This window comes from Rana temporaria, chromosome 2, assembly GCF_905171775.1.
Source record: "Rana temporaria chromosome 2, aRanTem1.1, whole genome shotgun sequence".
Classification (NCBI taxonomy): domain Eukaryota; kingdom Metazoa; phylum Chordata; class Amphibia; order Anura; family Ranidae; genus Rana; species Rana temporaria.
In genome coordinates this window covers 33,086,105-33,106,822 of record NC_053490.1, presented here as the reverse complement: position 1 = coordinate 33,106,822, position 20,718 = coordinate 33,086,105, and the positions used below count along the sequence as shown (strand labels likewise).

The following is a 20,718-nucleotide window of genomic DNA, read 5'->3' as shown; positions in this document are numbered from 1 at the left end:
CGGATCTTAGGATGCAATACCGCGGCCGCCGCTGGGGGGAGTTTGCGTCGTAAACCAGCGTCGGGTATGCAAATTAGTAGTTACGGCCATCCACGACAGTTTTCCGCGTTCGCTACGTCGCTGCTAGTCTAGTTTCCCGTCGCAAAGTTAGTCGTCGTTTTAGCTGCCCTAACTTTACACAGCACACCTATGTGCTGTATAAAGTATGGCCGTCGTTCCCGCGTCAAAATGTAAACAATTTTTGTTCTTGCGTAAGACGTCCGGGAATACGAAAGTACGCTACGCACGTCGCCGTTCGAAAAAATGACGTCACTTCGCGCAAAGCACGGCGGGAATTTCAAAACGGAGCATGCGCAGTAGGTCCGGCGCGGGAGCGCTCCTAATTTAAATGGCACACGCCCCTTTGAATTACGCGGGCTTACGCCGGCGTAAGTTTTCATGCAAGTGCTTTGTGAATCAGGCACTTGCGATGAAAACTTGCGGCAGTGTAACGTATCCGCGATTCTACGTGAATCTGGCCCTTTGTCTCTGGCTGCAGCGTGGCGAGCCTGAGGCCCCGTACACACAACCAGTTTTCTCGGCAGAATTCAGCTTCCGACCGAGTTTCTGGCTGAATTCTGCCGAGAAACCCGGCCGTGTGTACACTTTCGGCCGAGGAAGCCGACGAGGAGCTCGACAAGGAAATGGAGAACATGTTCTCTATTTCCTCGTTGTTCTATGGGAGAACTCGGCCCGCCGAGCTCCTCGGCGGCTTCAGGGCTGAGCTGGCCGAGGAACTCGATGTGTTTGGCACGTCGAGTTCCTCGGCCGTGTGTACGGGGCCTGAGTCTGACTCGGGGATACCGATTTTGGTATCTGGCCCTTTGTCTCTGGCTGCAGCGTAGCGAGCCTGAGTCTGACTCGGGGATACAGCTTTTGGTATAAAAATCTCACCCCGAGCCAGACTCGGGAATACCGCCAGGGGGGTTAATGGCTGTGTGTTGAGTTATTTTGAGAGGACAGCAAATTTACAAGCTGTACACTCACTACTTTACATTGTAGCAAAGTGTAATTTCTTCAGTGTTGTCACATGAAAAAGAATAAAATATTTATAAAAATGTGAGGGGTGTACTTACTTTTGATAGATATTGTGTGTATATGTATAAATGCTTTGCCTTTTATTTTTATTTTTAACTGAATAGACTGTTTTAGAAGGTGAGGGGTCACATATTCTTTAGCCTGCGATGGTGTGCAAAGGCCTGAATCTTGTACTTTGTACGGCGGGCTGTTCATTTGGAAAGACGCGGTTTGTGAAATGTCTCATGTGTGAAGATCTGTAGAAATCCCCCTCTGTGTGAACTCTACAGACACGGAAAATATCCGCTATTTCACCTAAAGTCATTTCCCTTTTTTTTCAAGACAGACAGCGAGTTGGCTCGTCTTGTAACCTCAGAGGACTCGTCTTCTCTCCGGTCACAGGAACACGTCTAACCACATCTGTCTGCGATACATGCCACGTGTGTGAGGCCGGCGTCACACAGGAATGGTGACATGTGTCTGAGATAAAAAACAATGACATGTGAAAACACAAATATTCGCTGAGATAAGCAGCTTGCTGATAACAGGCACATCAGCAGAGCCGCCATACAGATTTGTGGCTGAACGTTCGTAGAGCAATTCCTCATCTCTATTTCTTGCAATAATTGGGGGTGGATTTACTAAAGGCAAATAGACTCTGCAAGTGCAGTTGCTCCAGAGCTTAGTAAATGAGCATCCAATCATGCGCAAGTAAAAATGCTGTTTTTCTCGTTTTCCTTGCACGTGATTGGGTGTTCTTTGCAAAGTAAAGCTTTTCCTCATTCACTAATCTGTGGAGCAAATGCACTTGCAGAGGGCAACTACACTTTGTAAAACAATCCAAATTTCCCCAGAGTGAATACGGTGAAGCTGAAAAATATCCAATCAGGTACACAGGGCTCGACAAATCCCGGGCGCCAGGTCGCCATGGCGACTAGAAATGGTGTCCTGGTGACTTGGAAGGTGGGCTGGCGCCATCTGGTGGTGGTTGTTGGTATTACAAGTTAAGCATTAAAGTTAAACAGCAATTCTAATGTAATTTTTCACTATTTTTCACTGCCATCTTCTTCCCTCTAATTAGAACCCCCAAACATTATATATATTTTTTATCCTAACACCCTAGAGAATAAAATGGCGATCGTTGCAATACTTTCTGTCACGCCGTATTTGCGCAGCGGTCTTACAAGCGCACTTTTTTGGGAAAAAATTACACTTTTTTTAAAGTGGAGTTCCACCCATAAATATAACATTACATCAGTAGTTTTAAAAAAATGTCATTAGTCCTTTACGATTTTTTTTTTTTTTTTAGATGCCTTCAAAGTGTTGTTGCTAGGCAGAATAGTTAATCTTCCCTCTTCCTGCACCTAGGTGCTTAATGCTTCCTAACCTACACTGCACAGACTCCTGGGAATATAGTGGGTGTAACTTTCCAGGAGTCTGTGCACTCCCCAGTCTCAAAGAATCATGTAACTTGGACAGTACAGGTGCTGAAACCTGATCTGAAACTGCTTGTGCAGCACTGAGCATGTGCAAGATCTGCAAGGCTGAAATCCAGGAAGTCATACAGTCTGGCTTCATGATGCCCACACTTAAGATGGCCCCAGTCAATTTCTATTTTATAAAGTGTCTAAATGCTGTAACAACCTAACAAAACGGACCTTAGTTTACAGACTAACTTTACTAAAATACATTAAGCTTGTGTATTACAGGGGTATTTATATTCAAAAAGTGAAATTGTGGCCGGAACTCTGCTTTAATTAAAAAATAAGACAACAGTAAAGTTATCCCCATTTTTTTTTATATTATGAAAGATAATGTTACGCCAAGTAAATTGATACCCAGTCACGCTTCAAAATTGCGTCCGCTCGTGGAATGCCGACAAACTTTTACCCTTTAAAATCTTCATAGGCGACGTTTAAAAAAATCTACAGGTTGCATGTTTTGAGTTACAGAGGAGGTCTAGGGCTAGAATTATTGCTCTCGCTCTAACGATCGCGGCGATACCTCACATGTGTGGTTTGAACACCGTTTACATATGCGCTTCTGCGCGCAAGCTCGTCGGGACGGGGGGCGTTTTCTGGCTCCTAACTTTTTTAGCTGGCTCCTAGATTCCAAGCAAATTGGTCATACCCTGAGGTACAAGGATTATAAAAAAAAGCATTTTTGCTTGCACATGATTGGATTGGAAAACAGCAGAGCTTCACCACATTTAACCACTTCAATACTGGGCTTTTATACCACCTCCATACCGGGCCTATTCTGCCACTTCTCTTCAGGGATGGACTGGCCATTGGGACTACAGGGAGTTTCCCGGTGGGCCGATGGCTCAGTGGGCCGGCTTCAGTGACAGCGGACCGCCTCCCCTCTCCGCTCCTCTGTCTCTCCCTTCCCGCAGCACTCACCTGGGGGGAACAGAGAAGCAGGGGAAGGACCAGAGGAGCAGGGGGGAAAATAGAGGAGCATGGGGGAGGGGACAGACAGCTGACTCAACAGCTATGGCCTGGGAGTTTCTAAATTCTGCCTAATCTTGTCCCATAAGGGGGGGGGGGGGGGCACTGAACTGATTCTTTGCCCCGGGTGAAACAATGTCTAGCTTCCCCACTGGTACTGCCTATAAGAGTACCAGTACCAGCCATTCTACTCTAATAAAGTAGAATAGCTAGTGGCTAGTGAAGGGGGAGAGGGGGCTTGGGTGGCCGGGGGGGGGGGGGGAGTTGACCTGGGAGAGACCTGTCAAAGTGGGCCAGTCTGGATAAAGTCCAGGGCCAAATTTTTGTCCCAGTCCAGCCCTGCTTCTCTCCTACATGTACAAATCATCATTCTTTTGCTAGAAAATTACTCAGAACCCCCAAACATTAAATATGTGTTTTTAGCAGACACCCTAAGGAATAAAATGACGGTCATTGCATCTTGCACGGTATTTGCGCAATAATGTTTCATGAATTAAAAAATAACAAAACAGTAAAGTTAGCCCAATTTTTTTGTAAAATATGAAAGATGATGTTACGCCGAGTAAATAGATACCTAACATATCACGCTTTAAAATTGCGCACCCTCATGGAATGACGGAAAACTTTGGGTACTTAAAAATCTCCATAGGCGACGCTTTGAATTTTTTTACAGATTACCAGTTTAGAGTTACAGAGGAGGTCTAGTGCTAGAATTATTGCAAACGCTCTAACGGACGCGGCGATACCTCACATATGTGGTTTGAACAGCGTTTAGCTATGTGGGCGGGACTTACGCGTGCGTTCGCTTCTGAGCGTGAGCTGCCGGGGACAGCGTTTTAATTTTTTTTTTTTTTTTTACTTAATTTTTTTACACTTTTTTTTTTTTTTTGATCACTTTTATTCCTATTACAAGGAATGTAAACAATGGCACTTACCTGTCCAGGGATCCCATGGTGTCCTCACCCAAGCCAATTTTTTAATTGGAAACCGCCAGTTACATACAGTATGAGAATCGTGCTACGCTTTCTCAAAGGGCCAGCTGCGGTGAGGGCCAAATTGGAAATCAGGAACTCCTGAAACTTTTATAGTTTCCAACAGGGGCCCATATGACTGGGTGACAACATAGGAAAGCAAGTTTGGAACAGGAAGTGTCACATGGCAGGATCACCAAGCACATAGAAGGATCGCCAGGGATTATTTTTTAATGCTTTAAAGACATTAAAAACAAGTAAAACTTTAAACCATTTTTTTTTGGTTTAACCACTTCCATAACGGGCACTTTCCCCCCTTCCTGCCAAGGACAATATTCAGTTTTCAGCGCTGTCGCACTTTGAATGACAATTGTGCGGTAATGCTACACTGTACCCAAACAAAATTGTTATCATTTTCCTTCCACAAATAGAGCCTGAGACTGACAATTGAAAAAAAATGGGCACTGATAGGTGACACTGACGGCACTGATAGGTGGCACTGGATAGGCAGTATTGAGGAGGAGCTATGACAGGCATTACTGAGTGGCAATGATTGGCACTTTGATGGGGCTCTGACAGGCATTACTGATCGGGCACTAATTGGCACTTTTTTGGGCACTGATTGGCACTGTTGTGGGCACTGATCGGTACTGTTGTGGGCACTGATAGGCAATTATTAGGGGACAGGCTGGCAGGTGTTGGGCACTGATTGACACCTTTTGATGGGGGCTAATCAATGTGCTGATTATCAGCACAGACCCCCTCTTCTGACTGGGAGAGCCGCTGATCGGCTCTCCCTGTCAGCGTAAACCGAGGAAAGACGTTTAACCACACTTCCTGGTTCATGTGATGATTAGCTGTGATTGGTCACAGCTGATCACGTGGTAAGAAGCCTCTGTCAGAGGCTTCATACCACGATGGGAGTTGCTGTGTGTCAGACTGTGTCACAGCACCTCCGATTGCGGCACTGCGCACCATCGCGGGCGTGCGTCGGCTGTGATATCCTGATCACGTCATATGACGTCCGGTCAGGATTTGACAACCACTTTGCCGCCGTCATTCTGCTATATGGCGGGCGGCAAGTGGTTAAGATATAGTGAGGAAAGATTGGAACCTTGTAGACATTGCTTTTCATTGCTTTGTCCCTGTTGGGGAGATTTCTCGCTCAGTTTAATATTGGTTGACATTTACCGGCTACACATCCGCCAGTCACTAAATGTGCGGCAGATCCAAATGCAAGCAGTCTTGCCGGATCCCCCCCTAGACTTAAATAAATAGGGCCCACATGTTACAGTAAAATGGACAAAATAAATAAATAATGAACGGTGAGGTCCAAATCTATTTCACAGAGGAGCAGGAAACTCGGGAATATCATGTAATAGGAAAACACCTGGAAATTCATTTCCTGTCTGTCTGCCAATGACTGACAACTTATCTCATTTTTTGTAGGCAGTAAAAATAAAATATGAGCAACAGGGACATGAATTCATTGTGCAAAAATATATAAAATAAGAAGCAAAAACCTGGTGATTCTGTGAATTATATTATATGTAAACCTAAAGTCCCATACAACCAGTAGCATGATAAATCTGCAGCTTTCAATAAACGAATACCTGGTGATCCCACCATGAAGGTCCAGGTACTTCATGGTATAGGGTGACAACTGACACACCCCTGGTGGTGACAATAAGTGTCCCTGACAACATACCTTACATGGCCCACCATAGTCACTCTGAGGCCTCGTACACACGACCGTTTTCCTCGACAGAATCCATCAAGAAACTTGGTGGCAGAGCTTTTTTGCCGAGGAAAACGATCGTGTGTATGTTTTTCATCGAGAAAACTATTGAGGAACTCAGCGAGAAAAAAAGAGAACAAGTTCTCTTTTTCCTCGACGGGAGTCTCAATTTCCTCGTTGGGCTGGTTTTCGACGAGAAACGCGTTCGTGTGTATGCTTAGAAACCCGCGCATGCTCAGAATAGAGCATGAGACGGGAGCGCACCTTCGGTAAAAGTAGTGTTTGTAACGGAGATAGCACATTTGTCACGCTGTAATAGTCTGAAAAGTGCAAATCGTCTCTCACCAAACTTTTACTTAACACGCAGTAACATGAGATTAGCAAAAGCAGCCCCAAGGGTTGTGCCAGTGGAATCAAACTTCCCCTGCCGTCGTACGTGTTGAACGTCACCGCGTTTGAGAACGAGGAGATTTGGTCTTGACAGTGTGTACGCAAAGAAAGCTTGTCAAGTTTCTTCACAAGCCTAACAAGGAACTCGTCGAGGAAAACAATGTTTCATCGGTCGTGTGTACGAGGCCTCAGGAAGCCGGTCTGTAAGGCCTCGTACACACGACCGAGGAACTCGTCGTAAATGAAACGAGTTCCTTGTCAGGCTTGTCGAGAAACTTGACAAGCTTTCTTTGCGTACACACAGTCAAGACAAAATCTTGTCGTTCTCAAACGCGGTGACGTACAACACGTACGGCGGCACTATAAAGGGGAAGTTTGATTCCACTGGCGCCTCCCTTTTACTAATCTCATGTTACCGCATGTTAAGTAAAAGTTTGGTAAGAGACGATTCGCGATTTTCAGTCTGTTCCAGCGTGACGAATGTTCTATCTCCATTACAAACGCTACTTTTACCGAAGGTGCGCTCCCGTCTCATACTTTATTCTGAGCATGCGCGGGTTTCTAAGCATACACACGATCGTGTTTCTCGTCGCAAACCAGCCCGACGAGAAACACAACAAGGAAATTGAGACTCTCTACGAGGAAAAAGAGAACTTGTTCTCGTTGAGTTCCACAGCAGTTTTCTCGATGAAAAACATACACACATACGTTTTCCTTGGCAAAAAAGCTCTGCCACCAAGTTTCTTGATGGATTCTGTCGAGGAAAACGGTCGTGTGTATCAGGCCTCGTACACATGACCGGTTTCCTCGGCAGAACCCATCAAGAAACTTGTGGGAGTTTTTTTTTGCCGAGGAAACCGGTCGTGTGTACATTTTTTAGCGAGGAAACTGTCGAGGAACTCGACGAGCCAAAAAGAGAGCAAGTTCTCTATTTCCTCGACGGGAATAGAGAAAATTGGCTTGTCGAGTTCCTCTACAGGCCTAACAAGAACTCGACGAGGAAAACGATGTGTTTCGTCCGCCGAGTTCCTCGGTCGTGTGTACGAGGCCTGAGGCCTAAGGTGGCTGAAAAAAGTTTCAGGAGGTCAGTATCACCGAGATGGAAAAAAAAATATGAAAAAGGTGACAAAGCTCCTCAGCTGTCTACCAGTTGTGCTCCTGTGTTGTCACCTTGTCACACACTCCCCCTGGTGAAAACTATTTGCTGTGCTGACACACATTGCCGTGTACAGAATGCCCTATGAAATTTAGTTTCTTGCTGTGTGATTGGCTCACTGATTTCCCTAGAAGTCTGCATCAGGATATAAGTCAAAGTTTAGGTACCCCTGCAATAGAAATTAGAGTTTTGGTGAGATAGTCCCGACTCCCCAAGGGTTAAAGACTTCTGAAGCTGAATACTGCATCTGCACAAAGGGTCAGTTTACTATCCTTCAGACTTCAGGGGGCCTGGATTGTGGACAGTGGGGAGAGAAAATGTCCTGGCATCAGAGGGAGTAACAATGCCTCAGGGTTTCGTAGTCAGTTGTAGTAAAAAAATGACCCCATAGGAAGAGGAATAGTGTCCCATCATTGGTATCCGTGAGAGGTTTGGTGCCCCATGGTAGGTATCAGTTGTAGTACTCCATTAATGGTATCAGCAGGAGGTATAGTGCCCTAGTTTCAGTGCGAAACGCGTCAGCAGTCAGGTTTTATTTTATTTTGCTGTGACTTGTTTGCAGTCCTTCTTTTAATAAAAGGCTACAATCTGTTCAGAGTGCGGCTGTCCAGAGACAATATTTGTTCCTGCTTTGCCCTGTCATTGGTATCAGTGAAAGAAATAGTGTCTCATAATTGGAATCAGTAGGAGGAATGGTGTCCCGTTGTTGAAATCAATGGGAGATATTATTATTATTATTATACAGGATTTATATTGCGCCAACAGTTTGCGCAGCGCTTTACAACATCAGGGAAGACAGTATAGTTACAATACAATTCAATACAGGAAGGATCTGAGGGCCCTGCTCGTTAGAGCTTACAATCTAGAAGGGAGGGTCAAGTGGAACAATGGGTAGTAGATTGTGGGGGGTGATCAGATGGACACAATTAAAATACAGTTGTTAGATGTGGGTAGGATAGGCTTCTTTGAAGAGGAGGGTTTTCAGGGATCCTCTAAAAGCTAGTAGATACGGCGATAGACGGATAGTTTGGGGTAAGGAGTTCCATAGGCTTGGAGAGGCTCTGGAAAAGTCCTGTAGACGAGCATGGGAGGAGGTGATGAGAGAACTAGAGAGCAGGAGGTCTTGAGAAGAACGAAGAGAACGATTAGGTTGGTATTTAGAGACTAGGTCAGTGATGTAGCTGGGGGCAGAGTTGTGGATGGCTTTGTATATGTATATATGTTTTGTCATAGTTGGTATTTTGAATTTAATTTGTTGGGCAGTGGAGGGATTGACAAAGAGGAGCAGCAGACACAGAGCGGTTTGGTAAGGTGGATGAGTCTGGCAGCAGCATTCATGATGGACTGAAGGGGGGGGATAGAGTATGCAGCGGTAAGCCAATGAGAAGGGAGTTGCAGTAATCGAGGCGAGAGATCCAGACCAGGGAGTGAATTAAGATACAGATATAGTGCCCTGTCATTGGTATCAGTGGGAGATATAGTGCCCTGTCATTGATATCAGTAGAAGTAATAGTGTCCCATCATTGGTATCAATAAGGAGATAGTGCCCCACCATTGGTATCAGTGGGAGGTATAGTGCCCCATCATTGGTATCAGTGGGAGATATAGTGCCCTATCATTGATATCAGTAGAAGTAATAGTGTCCCATCATTGGTATCAGTGGGGGGAATTGAGCCCCATCATTGGTATCAATAGGAGGAATAGTGCCCCACAATTGGTATCAGTGGGAGGTATTGTGACCTGTCATTTGTATTGATAGGAGGAATCATGCCCCATAATTGGTATCAATAGGAGGAATAGTGTCCTGTCATTGGTACCAGTGAAAGTAAAATCACTCCATCAATGGTATCAGTGGGAGGTATAGTGCCCCATAATTTATATCAGTGGGAGGTATTGTGACCTGTCATTGGTATTAATAGGAGAAATCATGCCCCCTCATTGGTATCAATAGGAGGAATAGTGCCCTGTCATTTGTTACCAGTGAAAGTAAAATCACTCCATCAATGCAATCAGTGAGAGGTATAGTGCCCCATAATTGATATCAGTGGGAGGTAGAGTGCCCTGCCATTGGTATTAGTTGAAGGAATAGTGCCCAATCATAGGTATCAGTGGGGGATAGTGCCCCATCATTGGTATCAGTGGCAGCTATTATTCCCTACTGTTGGTGTCAGTGGGAGGAATAGTGCCTTGTATCAGTGGGAAGAATAGGGCCCCAAGGTCCACATAATGACTAGCAAAGGGCTGCATGCGGCCCACAGACCCCAGTTTGGAAATCATTGTTTTAAAGGGAGACTGACATTGCAGCTTTTCTCATCAGAACAAACAGCATCACCAGCTGAATATAATAAATACACTGGCTGATAAAAAATGAAAAGATTAAAAAAGAGTCATTAACCCTCCTGGCAGCTCGGGGTAAGATTTTTGTACCAAGAGCGGTATCCCCGAGCCAGACTCGGGCTCGCCTCACTGCAGCCAGAGACAAAGTTACTTACCTTGTTCCTGGATCCTGCGATGCCGCCGCGCTGTGTGAGCGAGCGGGTCCTCGCTCGATTCACACAGTGTCAATGTGTGCCGCCGATCTTCGTTCCCTGCGACGTTACGACGCACGGGGGCGGAGAACGCCGCCAAATTCAAAAAAGTAAACAAACACATTACATACAGTATACTGTAATCTTATAAACTCCAAATTTCCTTGCAAAATAATGGTACCGCTTTCAGCACCTAAAATCTGAAATAATCATACCGCCAGGGAGGTTAATGACCACTTTTGTAGCTGGATTCAGGAAGAAGTGCCTAACGTTAGGCAGGCGTAGCGTATCTCATATATACGCTACGCCGCCGTAAGTTAGAGAGGCAAGTGCTGTATTCACAAAGCACTTGCGTCCTAAGTTACGGCGGTGTAGCGTAAATGTGCCAGCGTAAGCGCGCCTAATTCAAATTGTGAAGAGGTGGGTGTGTTTTATGTAAATAAAGCATGACCCCACGTAAATGAAGTTTTGAACGAACGGCCGTGGACGTATCCCAGTGCGCATACTCCAAATTACGCCGCAAAGACTTATTGGTTTCGACGTGAACGTAAATTACGCCCAGCCCCATTCACGGACGACTTACGCAAACAACGTAAAAATTTAAAAATTTGACGCGGTTCCGACGTCCATACTTAACATTGGCTGCGCCATCTTTTTGGTGGAATATCTTTAGGCCTGAAAACGCCTTACGTAAACGGCGTATCTTTACTGCGACAGGCAAGCGTAAGTTCGTGAATAGGCGTATCTCGTTGAATTATGCATTCTTGCTTAAATCAGCGTACACGCCCCTAGTGGCCAGCGTAAATAGACAGCTAAGATACGCCGGTGCCGGCGGTCGTATCTTAGCTAGATTTAAGTGTATCTCAATTTGAGAATACACTTAAAGTGGAGGTTCACCCGAAAACTTAATTTTTAACATTAGATTGATGCTCATTTTGTCAAGGGGAATCGGGTAGTTTTTTTAAAATCGAAGCAGTACTTACCGTTTTAGAGAGCGATCTTCTCTGCCGCTTCCGGGTATGGGTTACGGGACTGGGCGTTCCTATTTGATTGACAGGCTTCTGACAGGATTCCGACGGTCGCATCCATCGCGTCACGATTTTCCGAAAGTAGCCGAACGTCGGTGCGCAGGCACCGTATAGAGCCGCACCGACGTTCGGCTTCTTTTGGCTACTCGCGACGCGATGTATGCGACCGTCGGAAGCCTGACAGAAGCCTGTCAATCAAATAGGAACGCCCAGTCCCGAAGACCATACCCGGAAGCGGCGGAGAAGATCGCTCTCTAAAACGGTAAGTACAGCTTCGATTTAAAAAAAAAAACTACCCGATTCCCCTTGACAAAATGAGCATCAATCTAAGGTTAAAAAAAAATTTTCGGGTGAACTCCCGCTTTAAATACACGACGGCGCAGATTCAGAGTTACGACGGCGTATCTACTGATACGCCGGCGTAACTCTACCTGAATCTGGCTATTACTCTTTATTGTGCATTTTACAAGTAGGCAGAACCCAGAGTCCTTTATGGAGATCCTCTATGTCGATGGTGGTATTGCTCATTAATAGAGGAGGAAAATTAAAAATGGTCATCAAGCATTCCCCCTTCTGCAGTCTGTGCCATCCTCATTGCTGCTGATACATGCCCACTGCAATTTGCCAGCCCATGGACTTTATAGGGGATTGTGGGTAGGTTGCCAGAGCCTAAAATTAGCCAGCCGTCTAAGTGGCTGCTTATCTGTAAGTAAATATTTTCATGTCATGTGGTGAATACAATTTGTAGAGCCGGTGTACAGATGTGAGTTGGCTCCCAAACGTACAATTTTTCCATCTTCGCTGAGCCAAGGTTCTGATCGCCTCAGCAGATGGTGCTGCACATGAAATAACAAATCCCCGCGGTTCTAACGGTGGGTGGGGACAGTCATGAGCTACAAAAAAATGATGGTGCAAAATTATCCTTTTAGGAAGGGCTTGTAAAGCAAAAGGCAAAAAGTCAAACCAAAAAGATTAGGCTTTTTCTTTCGAATTTTGGGTAATTATTTGTGCCCATTTTGGACAGCCAGACTTTCTGAAGTTCACAATTTTCCCTCTGCCTCTTCCTTTCTTTTTGGATTTATAGGCAGTACATTTGAGCCTGCCCACTGGATTAAAGGGGTTGTAAAGGTTTGTTTTTTATTTTCTAAATAGGTTCCTTCAAAGTGATTGTAAACCCAACCACACAACTTGCACCTACAGGTAAGCCTAGATTAAGGCTTACCTGTAGGCGCAAGAAATATCTCCTTCACCTGCACGGTTTAGGAGATATTTACAATAATGACAGGCACCGATGTCTACAGTGCATGCGCGCTGTGGACAACGGCGCAGGCTCACTGAGCGTGCCGTTTTTGTGAATGGCATTATTGGTGTTAATGCCGTATTTCCGCACATACGCGGGGACCTGCCGATCCCGCGCGCATGCACGTGAGTGACGTGAGTGACGTCATCGCCGCTCCGGCCAATAACAGCGAAGATGCGAGGGGACATGGCGGCGGAGGGGAACGAGGAGGACTTTGGGGGCTTTGATCTCAGGTAAGTGCCACATAATGAGCTAGTATTCTATGTATACTAGCTCATTATGTCTTTCTCTTGCAGGTTTTTTATCCCGTTTTTTTTTGGGGGGGGGGGGGTTCTTCCTCTTTAACCACTTCCATACAGGGCACGTATACACCTTCCCGCCCAGACCAATTTTTAGCTTTCAGTGCTCTTGCACTTTGAATGACAATTGCGCGGTGATGCTACACGTTTTCTCCTTCACTGATGGGCACTGATGGTACTGCACTGACGGGCATTGATAAGGCGACACTGATGGGCACTGATGAGGTGGCGCTGATGTGGTGGCATTAATGGGCACTAATATGTGGCACTGATGGGCGTCACGGATGGGCACTGATAGGCGGCACGGATAGGCGGCATGGATGGGCTTGGATAGGCGGCACGGATAGGTGGCACAGATGGGCACGGATAGGCGGCACGGACGGGCACGGATAGGCGGCACGGACGGGCACGAATAGGCGGCACGGATGGGCACGGATAGGCGGCACGGATGGGCACTGATAGGTGGCATGGATGGGCACTGATAGGCAGCATGGATGGGCACTGATAGGTGGCACGGATGGGCATAGATGGGCACTATTGTATGTGTTGTACTAATGGATGCCAACCAGTGCCAAACAATGCTTGCCAATCAGTGATGCCCATTGTGGGCACTGATTGGCATCCATTGCAGCACTGATTGGCATCCATTTTGTGTGTCCTCCTCATCCCTGGTGGTCTAGGGTGGCATCCTTTTTTTTTTTTTTTACACTGGTGGTCTATATGGCCATCCCTTGTGGTCCAGTGGGCATCCCTGGTGGTCCAGTGGGCATCCTCGGGGGGGCTGTGCTGATGCTCGATCAGCACAAACCCCCCCCCCCCTCTCACAGGAGCAGCCGATCGGCTCTCCTCTACTCGCTTCTGACAGACGCGAGTGAGGAAAAGTCGATCACCGGCTTTTCCTATTTACATCATGATCAGCCGTGATTGGACACGGCTGATCACGTGGTAAAGAGTCTCCGTGAGAGACTCTTTACCTTGATCGGTGTTGCGGGTTGTCAGAATGACACCCTGCAACAACGATCGCTGCGATGCGCGCCCCCGGGGGCGCGCAGTGGCTCAGAATCCTGAGGACGTCATATGACGTCCAGTCAGGATTCTACAACCACTTTGCCGATGTCAATCTGTCATTGGCGGGCGGCAAGTGGTTAAGCTAGTGCATTGTTGGTTCACTTACCTTTTTTTTCGATTTCCCTTCTAAATGTTTTTTTCTTTGTTTGATTTTATCACTTCCTGTTTCTCCTCGGTAAGCTTGCCCCCATCATCCAAGCTATTGTGGCTGGGGGTTAATTAGCATGCTCGCCCCCTCCCTTGGGACTACATCCCTGCGGGGAGACCCTGTGAACACCGCAGGAATGTGTTTCCAAGGAAGGGGGCGAGCACGCTGACTAACCCCCAGCCAGAACGGCTCGGATGATGGGGGCAAGCTTACCGAGGAGGAACAGGAAGTGGGAAATTCAGACAAAGAAAAAAAACATTTAGAAGGGAAATCGAAGGAAAAAGTAAGTGAACCAACAATGCACTAGCCTAAAGGAACCTATTTAGAAAATAAAAAACAAACCTTTACAGCCCCTTTAAGTTACATTTTTACAATATTTTCGAATATGTTATTTGCTTATCTCTAATCATTGTCTTGTTTAATGCAGGATGGAAAAGACTTCAAAAGAGGTACCAGAATTGGAACCTATCAATCTTGAAAACTCCTTCCAGGAGCTGAGAATGGTGAGACAACAGACATGGCCTTGTGGCGGGACATGCCATGCCAGGGAGATCCTACAGAGTCTAAACATTTACAGACAATGTGGAATTTTTACAGATGTGGTTCTCCAAATAGAAGACCAGACATTTCCCTGCCATCGAGGCGTCCTGTCAGCCAACAGTTCTTATTTCAGAGCCATGTTTGGAGGAAGCCTCAAGGAGAGCAATCTCAGTGTTATCAACATTCAGAAAATATCAGCAAGAATTATGGGCGTCTTGATGGACTTCATGTATGGTGGGAACCCAACGATACAAGAAGACAACGTGGAAGACCTCTTGCAGGCCTCAGATCTCCTCCACATCTCTAGTTTAAAAGATGAGTGTGTAAAATTTTTGGACAGCCAACTGGACCCTTCTAACTGTGTTGGCATAATGAAGTTTGCTGACTTGTTCTCAATCACTTCTCTCTCGGAGAAAAGCAAAAAACTGGTGCTGGAAGGTTTCGAGGAGGTCTCCTGTCACGAGGAGTTCCTGCAGCTAACCAAAGATGAATTGATTGAGTACTTGTCCAACGAGGACCTGGTGGTGAGCAAAGAGGAAATTGTCTTCGAAGCTGTCATGAGGTGGGTCAAAGAAAATAAAACCACTGGAACTAAAGCTTTGAAGGATCTTCTGGAGCATGTGAGACTGCCATTGCTGGACCCCGCTTATTTCATGGAGAAGGTAGAAACAGAAAAGACCATCCAGGGCTGTCCCGAGTGCTTCCCTTTGTTGCACGAGGCTCGGATGTTCCACATCCTTGGGAATCCAGTCAACTCATTCAGAGCAAGGCCAAGAAGGTACAGAACTATAGAACTTTGCTTTTTGCCATTTTCTTCAACTTGTCTTCGGGTTACCTTAACCCAAACTAGGCTCTGTTGATGTAAATGTTTTTAAGGCTCTCTCTACTCTATGGCAGTGGTTCTCAACCTGGGGGTCCGGATCCCCTCGGGGGTCAAATGCCAATTTTCCAGGGGACACCAAATCCTGGACTGTTCCTGAATCCCGCACCGCTTTCCCAGTCTTTTCACAGCCGTCCACCAAGGCTGTCCCTGGAGACTGGGGCCAGCCAGCTGGGCTGTTCCTGGAGCTTGCGGCCGCCCGCTCAGTTCACGGCATGGCTGGGGGCCAGAGACTAGAGATCAGCTGACTGGTGAGGAATGTAAAGTGGGAGGGGCTGGAGGAGACCCTATCTCCTGATTTTGGCATAGGTGTCACTGCTACCAGACGCCACAAAGTCAGAGACACAGTGAATAAAACTACCTGTGATTATAGTTGCTGTTAAAAGTCCCCACTACAGTTCTCAGATCAGCAGATGGCCATGACCAAGAGCTCCTAAGTTGGCTGATTAGAATTCACTCTCCCCCCATTAAGGAGTAAGAGAAGGAATAAAAATAGAGAATACATGGAAGGGAGAGGAAAAGAGAGGGAGGATAAAAGGAAGAGAGAATAAACGAAAAAAACAAGAAAGAAGGCTAGAGAGAGGGACGGGGAAAAATTAGGATAGAGAGATAAATTAGGATAGAGAGAGATAAAAGGGAAATAAAGGAGAACAAAGAGAAAGAGTGGTACATCCTAAAATGTACCATAAGACAGCCCTCAAAATTTCACTCATCTGCTCGCATTTTGCAAGTAAATTTTGAGGGCTGGCGAGTGTGGCAAGGGCGGGCGAACAGGGAGAGGAAAGTCGCGTCGCCGCCGCCTGTTTGTTAATAGCGCAGGGAACATTACAGCTTTTAATTCAATAGCTGTGTTCCCCGCAGCACGTGTCATATACAGTGCCTCCCCCTTTTCCGGGCACTTTTTTCATAGACAGATCACAGGATTGGATGGGTGATCTGTCTATCAAAGTTTCCCGGACAAGGGGGAGGGGTTGTATATGACGCTCCCGGCGGCGGGAGCTATTGATTTGAAAGCTGTAATGTTCCACGCAGTTTGAACAATGCGGCGGCTCCGGCTCCTCTCCTACCCTACTCAGTACAGGTAGGCTGCTATTGTGGGGGGAACTCCTGGCTGCTATTGTGGGGGGACTCCTGGCTGCTATTGTGGGGGGAACTCCTGGCTGCTATTGTGGGGGGAACTCCTGGCTGCTATTGTGGGGGGAACTCCTGGCTGCTATTGTGGGGGGAACTCCTGGCTGCTATTGTGGGGGGAACTCCTGGCTGCTATTGTGGGGGGACTCCTGGCTGCTATTGTGGGGGAACTCCTGGCTGCTATTGTGGGGGGAACTCCTGGCTGCTATTGTGGGGGAACTCCTGGCTGCTATTGTGGGGGAACTCTGGCTGCTATTGTGAGGGAACTCTGGCTGCTATTGTGGGTGAACTCCTGGCTGCTATTGTGGGGGGAGTCCTGGCTGCTATTGTGGGGGGAGTCCTGGCTGCTATTGTGGGGGGGACTCCTGGCTGCTATTGTGGGGGGACTCCTGGCTGCTATTGTGGGGGGAACTCCTGGCTGCTATTGTGGGGGGAACTCCTGGCTGCAAAATGGGGACATTTTGCTGCACTGGGGACACATGCTGCATTGGTAGACATGGGCAGGCTGCATTTTTGGGCACGGATAAAGTTGTTGTTATTATTTATTTTTATAACTTAATTCTGCATTTAACATTTAAGTGCCAATTCATGAGACTTATGAGGGCGTGTCTAGGGGGCAACTGGTGGCGAGTATGCCTTGAAGCCTGGCTAGTAGCTCAGGACTTGAAATTTTGAGCCCTGCCATAAGGGTTTTTATACTGTACAAGTAGAAGGGACTCAGGGAGCGCTAAATGACCGTGGGTTAGGGGTGAAAATTACTTGTCTTGCCTTGGGTGCTGACAACCCACGCTACGAAAATAATTTTACTGTTAGGGGTCCCCACAACTTTTATCAACGGGCCACGGCACTAGAGGGTTGAGAACCACTGCTCTATGGTATCAGGGCTCTGTATTATGAAGCTGGTGGCTGGCACTAACTTTACCTAAAAGCACTGCTGGTTACAAGGATATACATACCACTGCACATGCTGGAGGAGCGCTATGCTTCAGAATCAGAGCTCCTGTGGTTTTAAGGAGTAGCTTGTTCTTATGCCCTGTACACACGACCGGTTTTCCCGTTGGAGAACCTGCGATGAGAGCTTTTCGTCGGGAATCCCGACCATGTGTCTGCTCCACCGGACTTTTTCCCACAGGAAAACTGCCGGAAAAAAAAGAGAGCATGATCTCTTTTTTCCCATCAGGAAAAAATCCTAGCAGGAAAAACATTTGTCTGTATGCTTTTCCGACGGGAAAAAACACACACATGCTCGGAAACAATTAGACGCATGCTCAAAAGCATAGAACTTAATTTTTTCGGCTCATCGTAGTCTTTTACGTCACAGTGTTCTTGGCAATCAAAATTTCACTGGACTTTTGTGTGACCGTGTGTATGCAAGGCAGGCTTGAGAGGAATTCCGTCGTGAAAACCATCGTTTTTTTTTTTTCGATGGGAAAACCGCTCGTGTGTCCGGGGCATATGTCTAACGTCATTACTGAACAGATTGCACAAAACTACAGTTATCCTTTGGTAACTCTGACCATTGCGGTCCAGTATGGATGAGTGATTTCACTGCGAAATTACCAAGAATAAACTTTCAACTGTTCAGATTGCAAAATCTGCACAAAAAATAAATAAATAACTATATATATATATATATATATATATATATATATATATATATATATATATATATATATAGTAAAACTGGTAAAAAAATTATCATTGTCTTTTATAGTAGTCCAAAAAAATAAGAAATGAATCCAATTCTGTGGTTAGTGTTGGAACAATATCCAAGTGAAAACGTTCAGGCTAACCCTTACCAGAAGTATAGATCCCCAAGGATCAAAAAGAGCCATCCATGGTGTAGCCAACAGAAGATCCAACATGGAACGGTGCAGAAGCTCTTACTTCAGTGGACTCAGCCCAGTAGAAAAAAGAAAAAAGAAAAAAATAGTGCAAAAACGTATGGTGAACAAACACTCAGACTCACTCCCGGTGACTAATATTCAGGGGAGGGCTGGCAGGGGGGGCAGGGTGGAAATCTCCCCCCGGGCTGGTGACACTATGCACAGCCTCCGGCCGCCACTCCCAAATGCTGTTTTTGCAGAGCAGGAATATGCTTGCTGGAGCTCTGTTAACACAGGTCACGACCGCTGCTCACCTCCCACTGTGCAGCTGTGCCTGTGTCAGCTCCAAGGTAGATCGCACATAGCTCAGCCTCAGCGCACACCAGGGCTGACATCCCCTTCTCTCTCTGCACAGACACAAGGAGAGATAGAGCTCATCTGCTCCTCCTCCTTCTGAGTCTGCCCTGCCCACACTCCCCGGGCATGTGTGGGCACTGGACAGGAAGTGCAGACTCTGATGCAAGGGGGGCCTCTGTGCAGACTCTGATGCAAGGGGGGCCTCTGTGCAGACTCTGATGCAAGGGGGCCTCTGTGCAGACCCTGATGCAAGGGGGGCCTCTGTGCAGACCCTGATGCAAGGGGGGCCTCTGTGCAGACCCTGATGCAAGGGGGGCCTCTGTGCAAACCCTGATGCAAGGGGGGCCTCTGTGCAGACCCTGATGCAAGGGGGGCCTCTGTGCAGACCCTGATGCAAGGGGGGCCTCTGTGCAGACCCTGATGCAAGGGGGGCCTCTGTGCGGACCCTGATGCAAGGGGGGCCTCTGTGCGGACCATGATGCAAGGGGGGCCTCTGTGCAGACCCTGATGCAAGGGGGGCCTCTGTGCAGACTCTGATGCAAGGGGGGCCTCTGTGCAGACTCTGATGCAAGGGGGGCCTCTGTGCAGACTCTGATGCAAGGGGGGCCTCTGTGCAGACTCTGATGCAAGGGGGGCCTCTGTGCAGACTCTGATGCAAGGGGGGCCTCTGTGCAGACTCTGATGCAAGGGGGGCCTCTGTGCAGACTCTTGTAATCATGAAAAATCTTAGACTGTTTTCCGCAATACATCACTTTTGCCACGCTCTATAGGCCACTCGACTGGACTTGCCCCCCAGGCCTAAGGCTGCCAGCCCTCCCCTGCTAATATTGACAGACACTGTGAAGTAAAGCTGGAGCACCACCACCATAAAGACACACTGACCCTTACCAGAACTAGGCGACCCTCAAGGGATCAATATTGCATGTCAGTGTGTTACGGTCAACAGCAGGGAGGCGTTTGTCAAACAAGTCCTTTCAATCCAGAGATCAGATAGCCAGGAACCATGAAAGATATACAGACTCACATAGTGAAGTACCGCCAAGATTTAATATAAATGAAAAAAGTAGAACACTTACAATTAAAACGTTTAAAAACAGCAAGGACAAGTTTAGCCGGCCGGCCGTCCTCAATACGCGGTGACGTCAGCACGCCAACCTCCCTTGGGAGGTTGGCGTGCTGACGTCACCGCGTATTGAGGACGTGCCTCGTTTGTTTGTTTGTTCGCCGGCCGGCTAAACTTGTCCTTGCTGTTTTTAAACGTTTTAATTGTAAGTGTTCTACTTTTTTCATTTATATTAAATCTTGGCGGTACTTCACTATGTGAGTCTGTATATCTTTCATGGTTCCTGGCTATCTGATCTCTGGATTGAAAGGACTTGTTTGACAAACGCCTCCCTGCTGTTGACCGTAACACACTGACATGCAATATTGATCCCTTGAGGGTTGCCTAGTTCTGGTAAGGGTCAGTGTGTCTTTATGGTGGTGGTGCTCCAGCTTTACTTCACAGTGTCTGTCAATATTAGTCACCGGGAGTGAGTCTGAGTGTTTGTTCACCATACGTTTTTGCACTATTTTTTTCTTTTTTCTTTTTTCTACTGGGCTGAGTCCACTGAAGTAAGAGCTTCTGCACCGTTCCATGTTGGATCTTCTGTTGGCTACACCATGGATGGCTCTTTTTGATCCTTGGGGATCTATACTTCTGGTAAGGGTTAGCCTGAACGTTTTCACATGGATATTGTTCCAACACTAACCACAGAATTGGATTAATTTCTTATTTTTTTGGACTACTATAAAAGACAATAATAATTTTTTTACCAGTTTTTACCAATTTTGTATGTGCACACTTATTGGG

At 46.8% G+C, this 20,718-nt stretch overlaps 1 protein-coding gene across 1 annotated transcript in view; it reads left to right on the top strand.

Moving 5' to 3' along the window:
• KLHL35 (kelch like family member 35) overlaps positions 1–20,718 on the top strand; it is a 42,751-nt gene that overhangs the window by 9,872 nt on the left and 12,161 nt on the right. Inside the window, exon 2 of the mRNA XM_040340038.1 lies at positions 14,560–15,450. Within this exon, the coding sequence (XP_040195972.1) occupies positions 14,560–15,450 (891 nt within the window). The remainder of the gene's footprint in view (positions 1–14,559; positions 15,451–20,718) is intronic.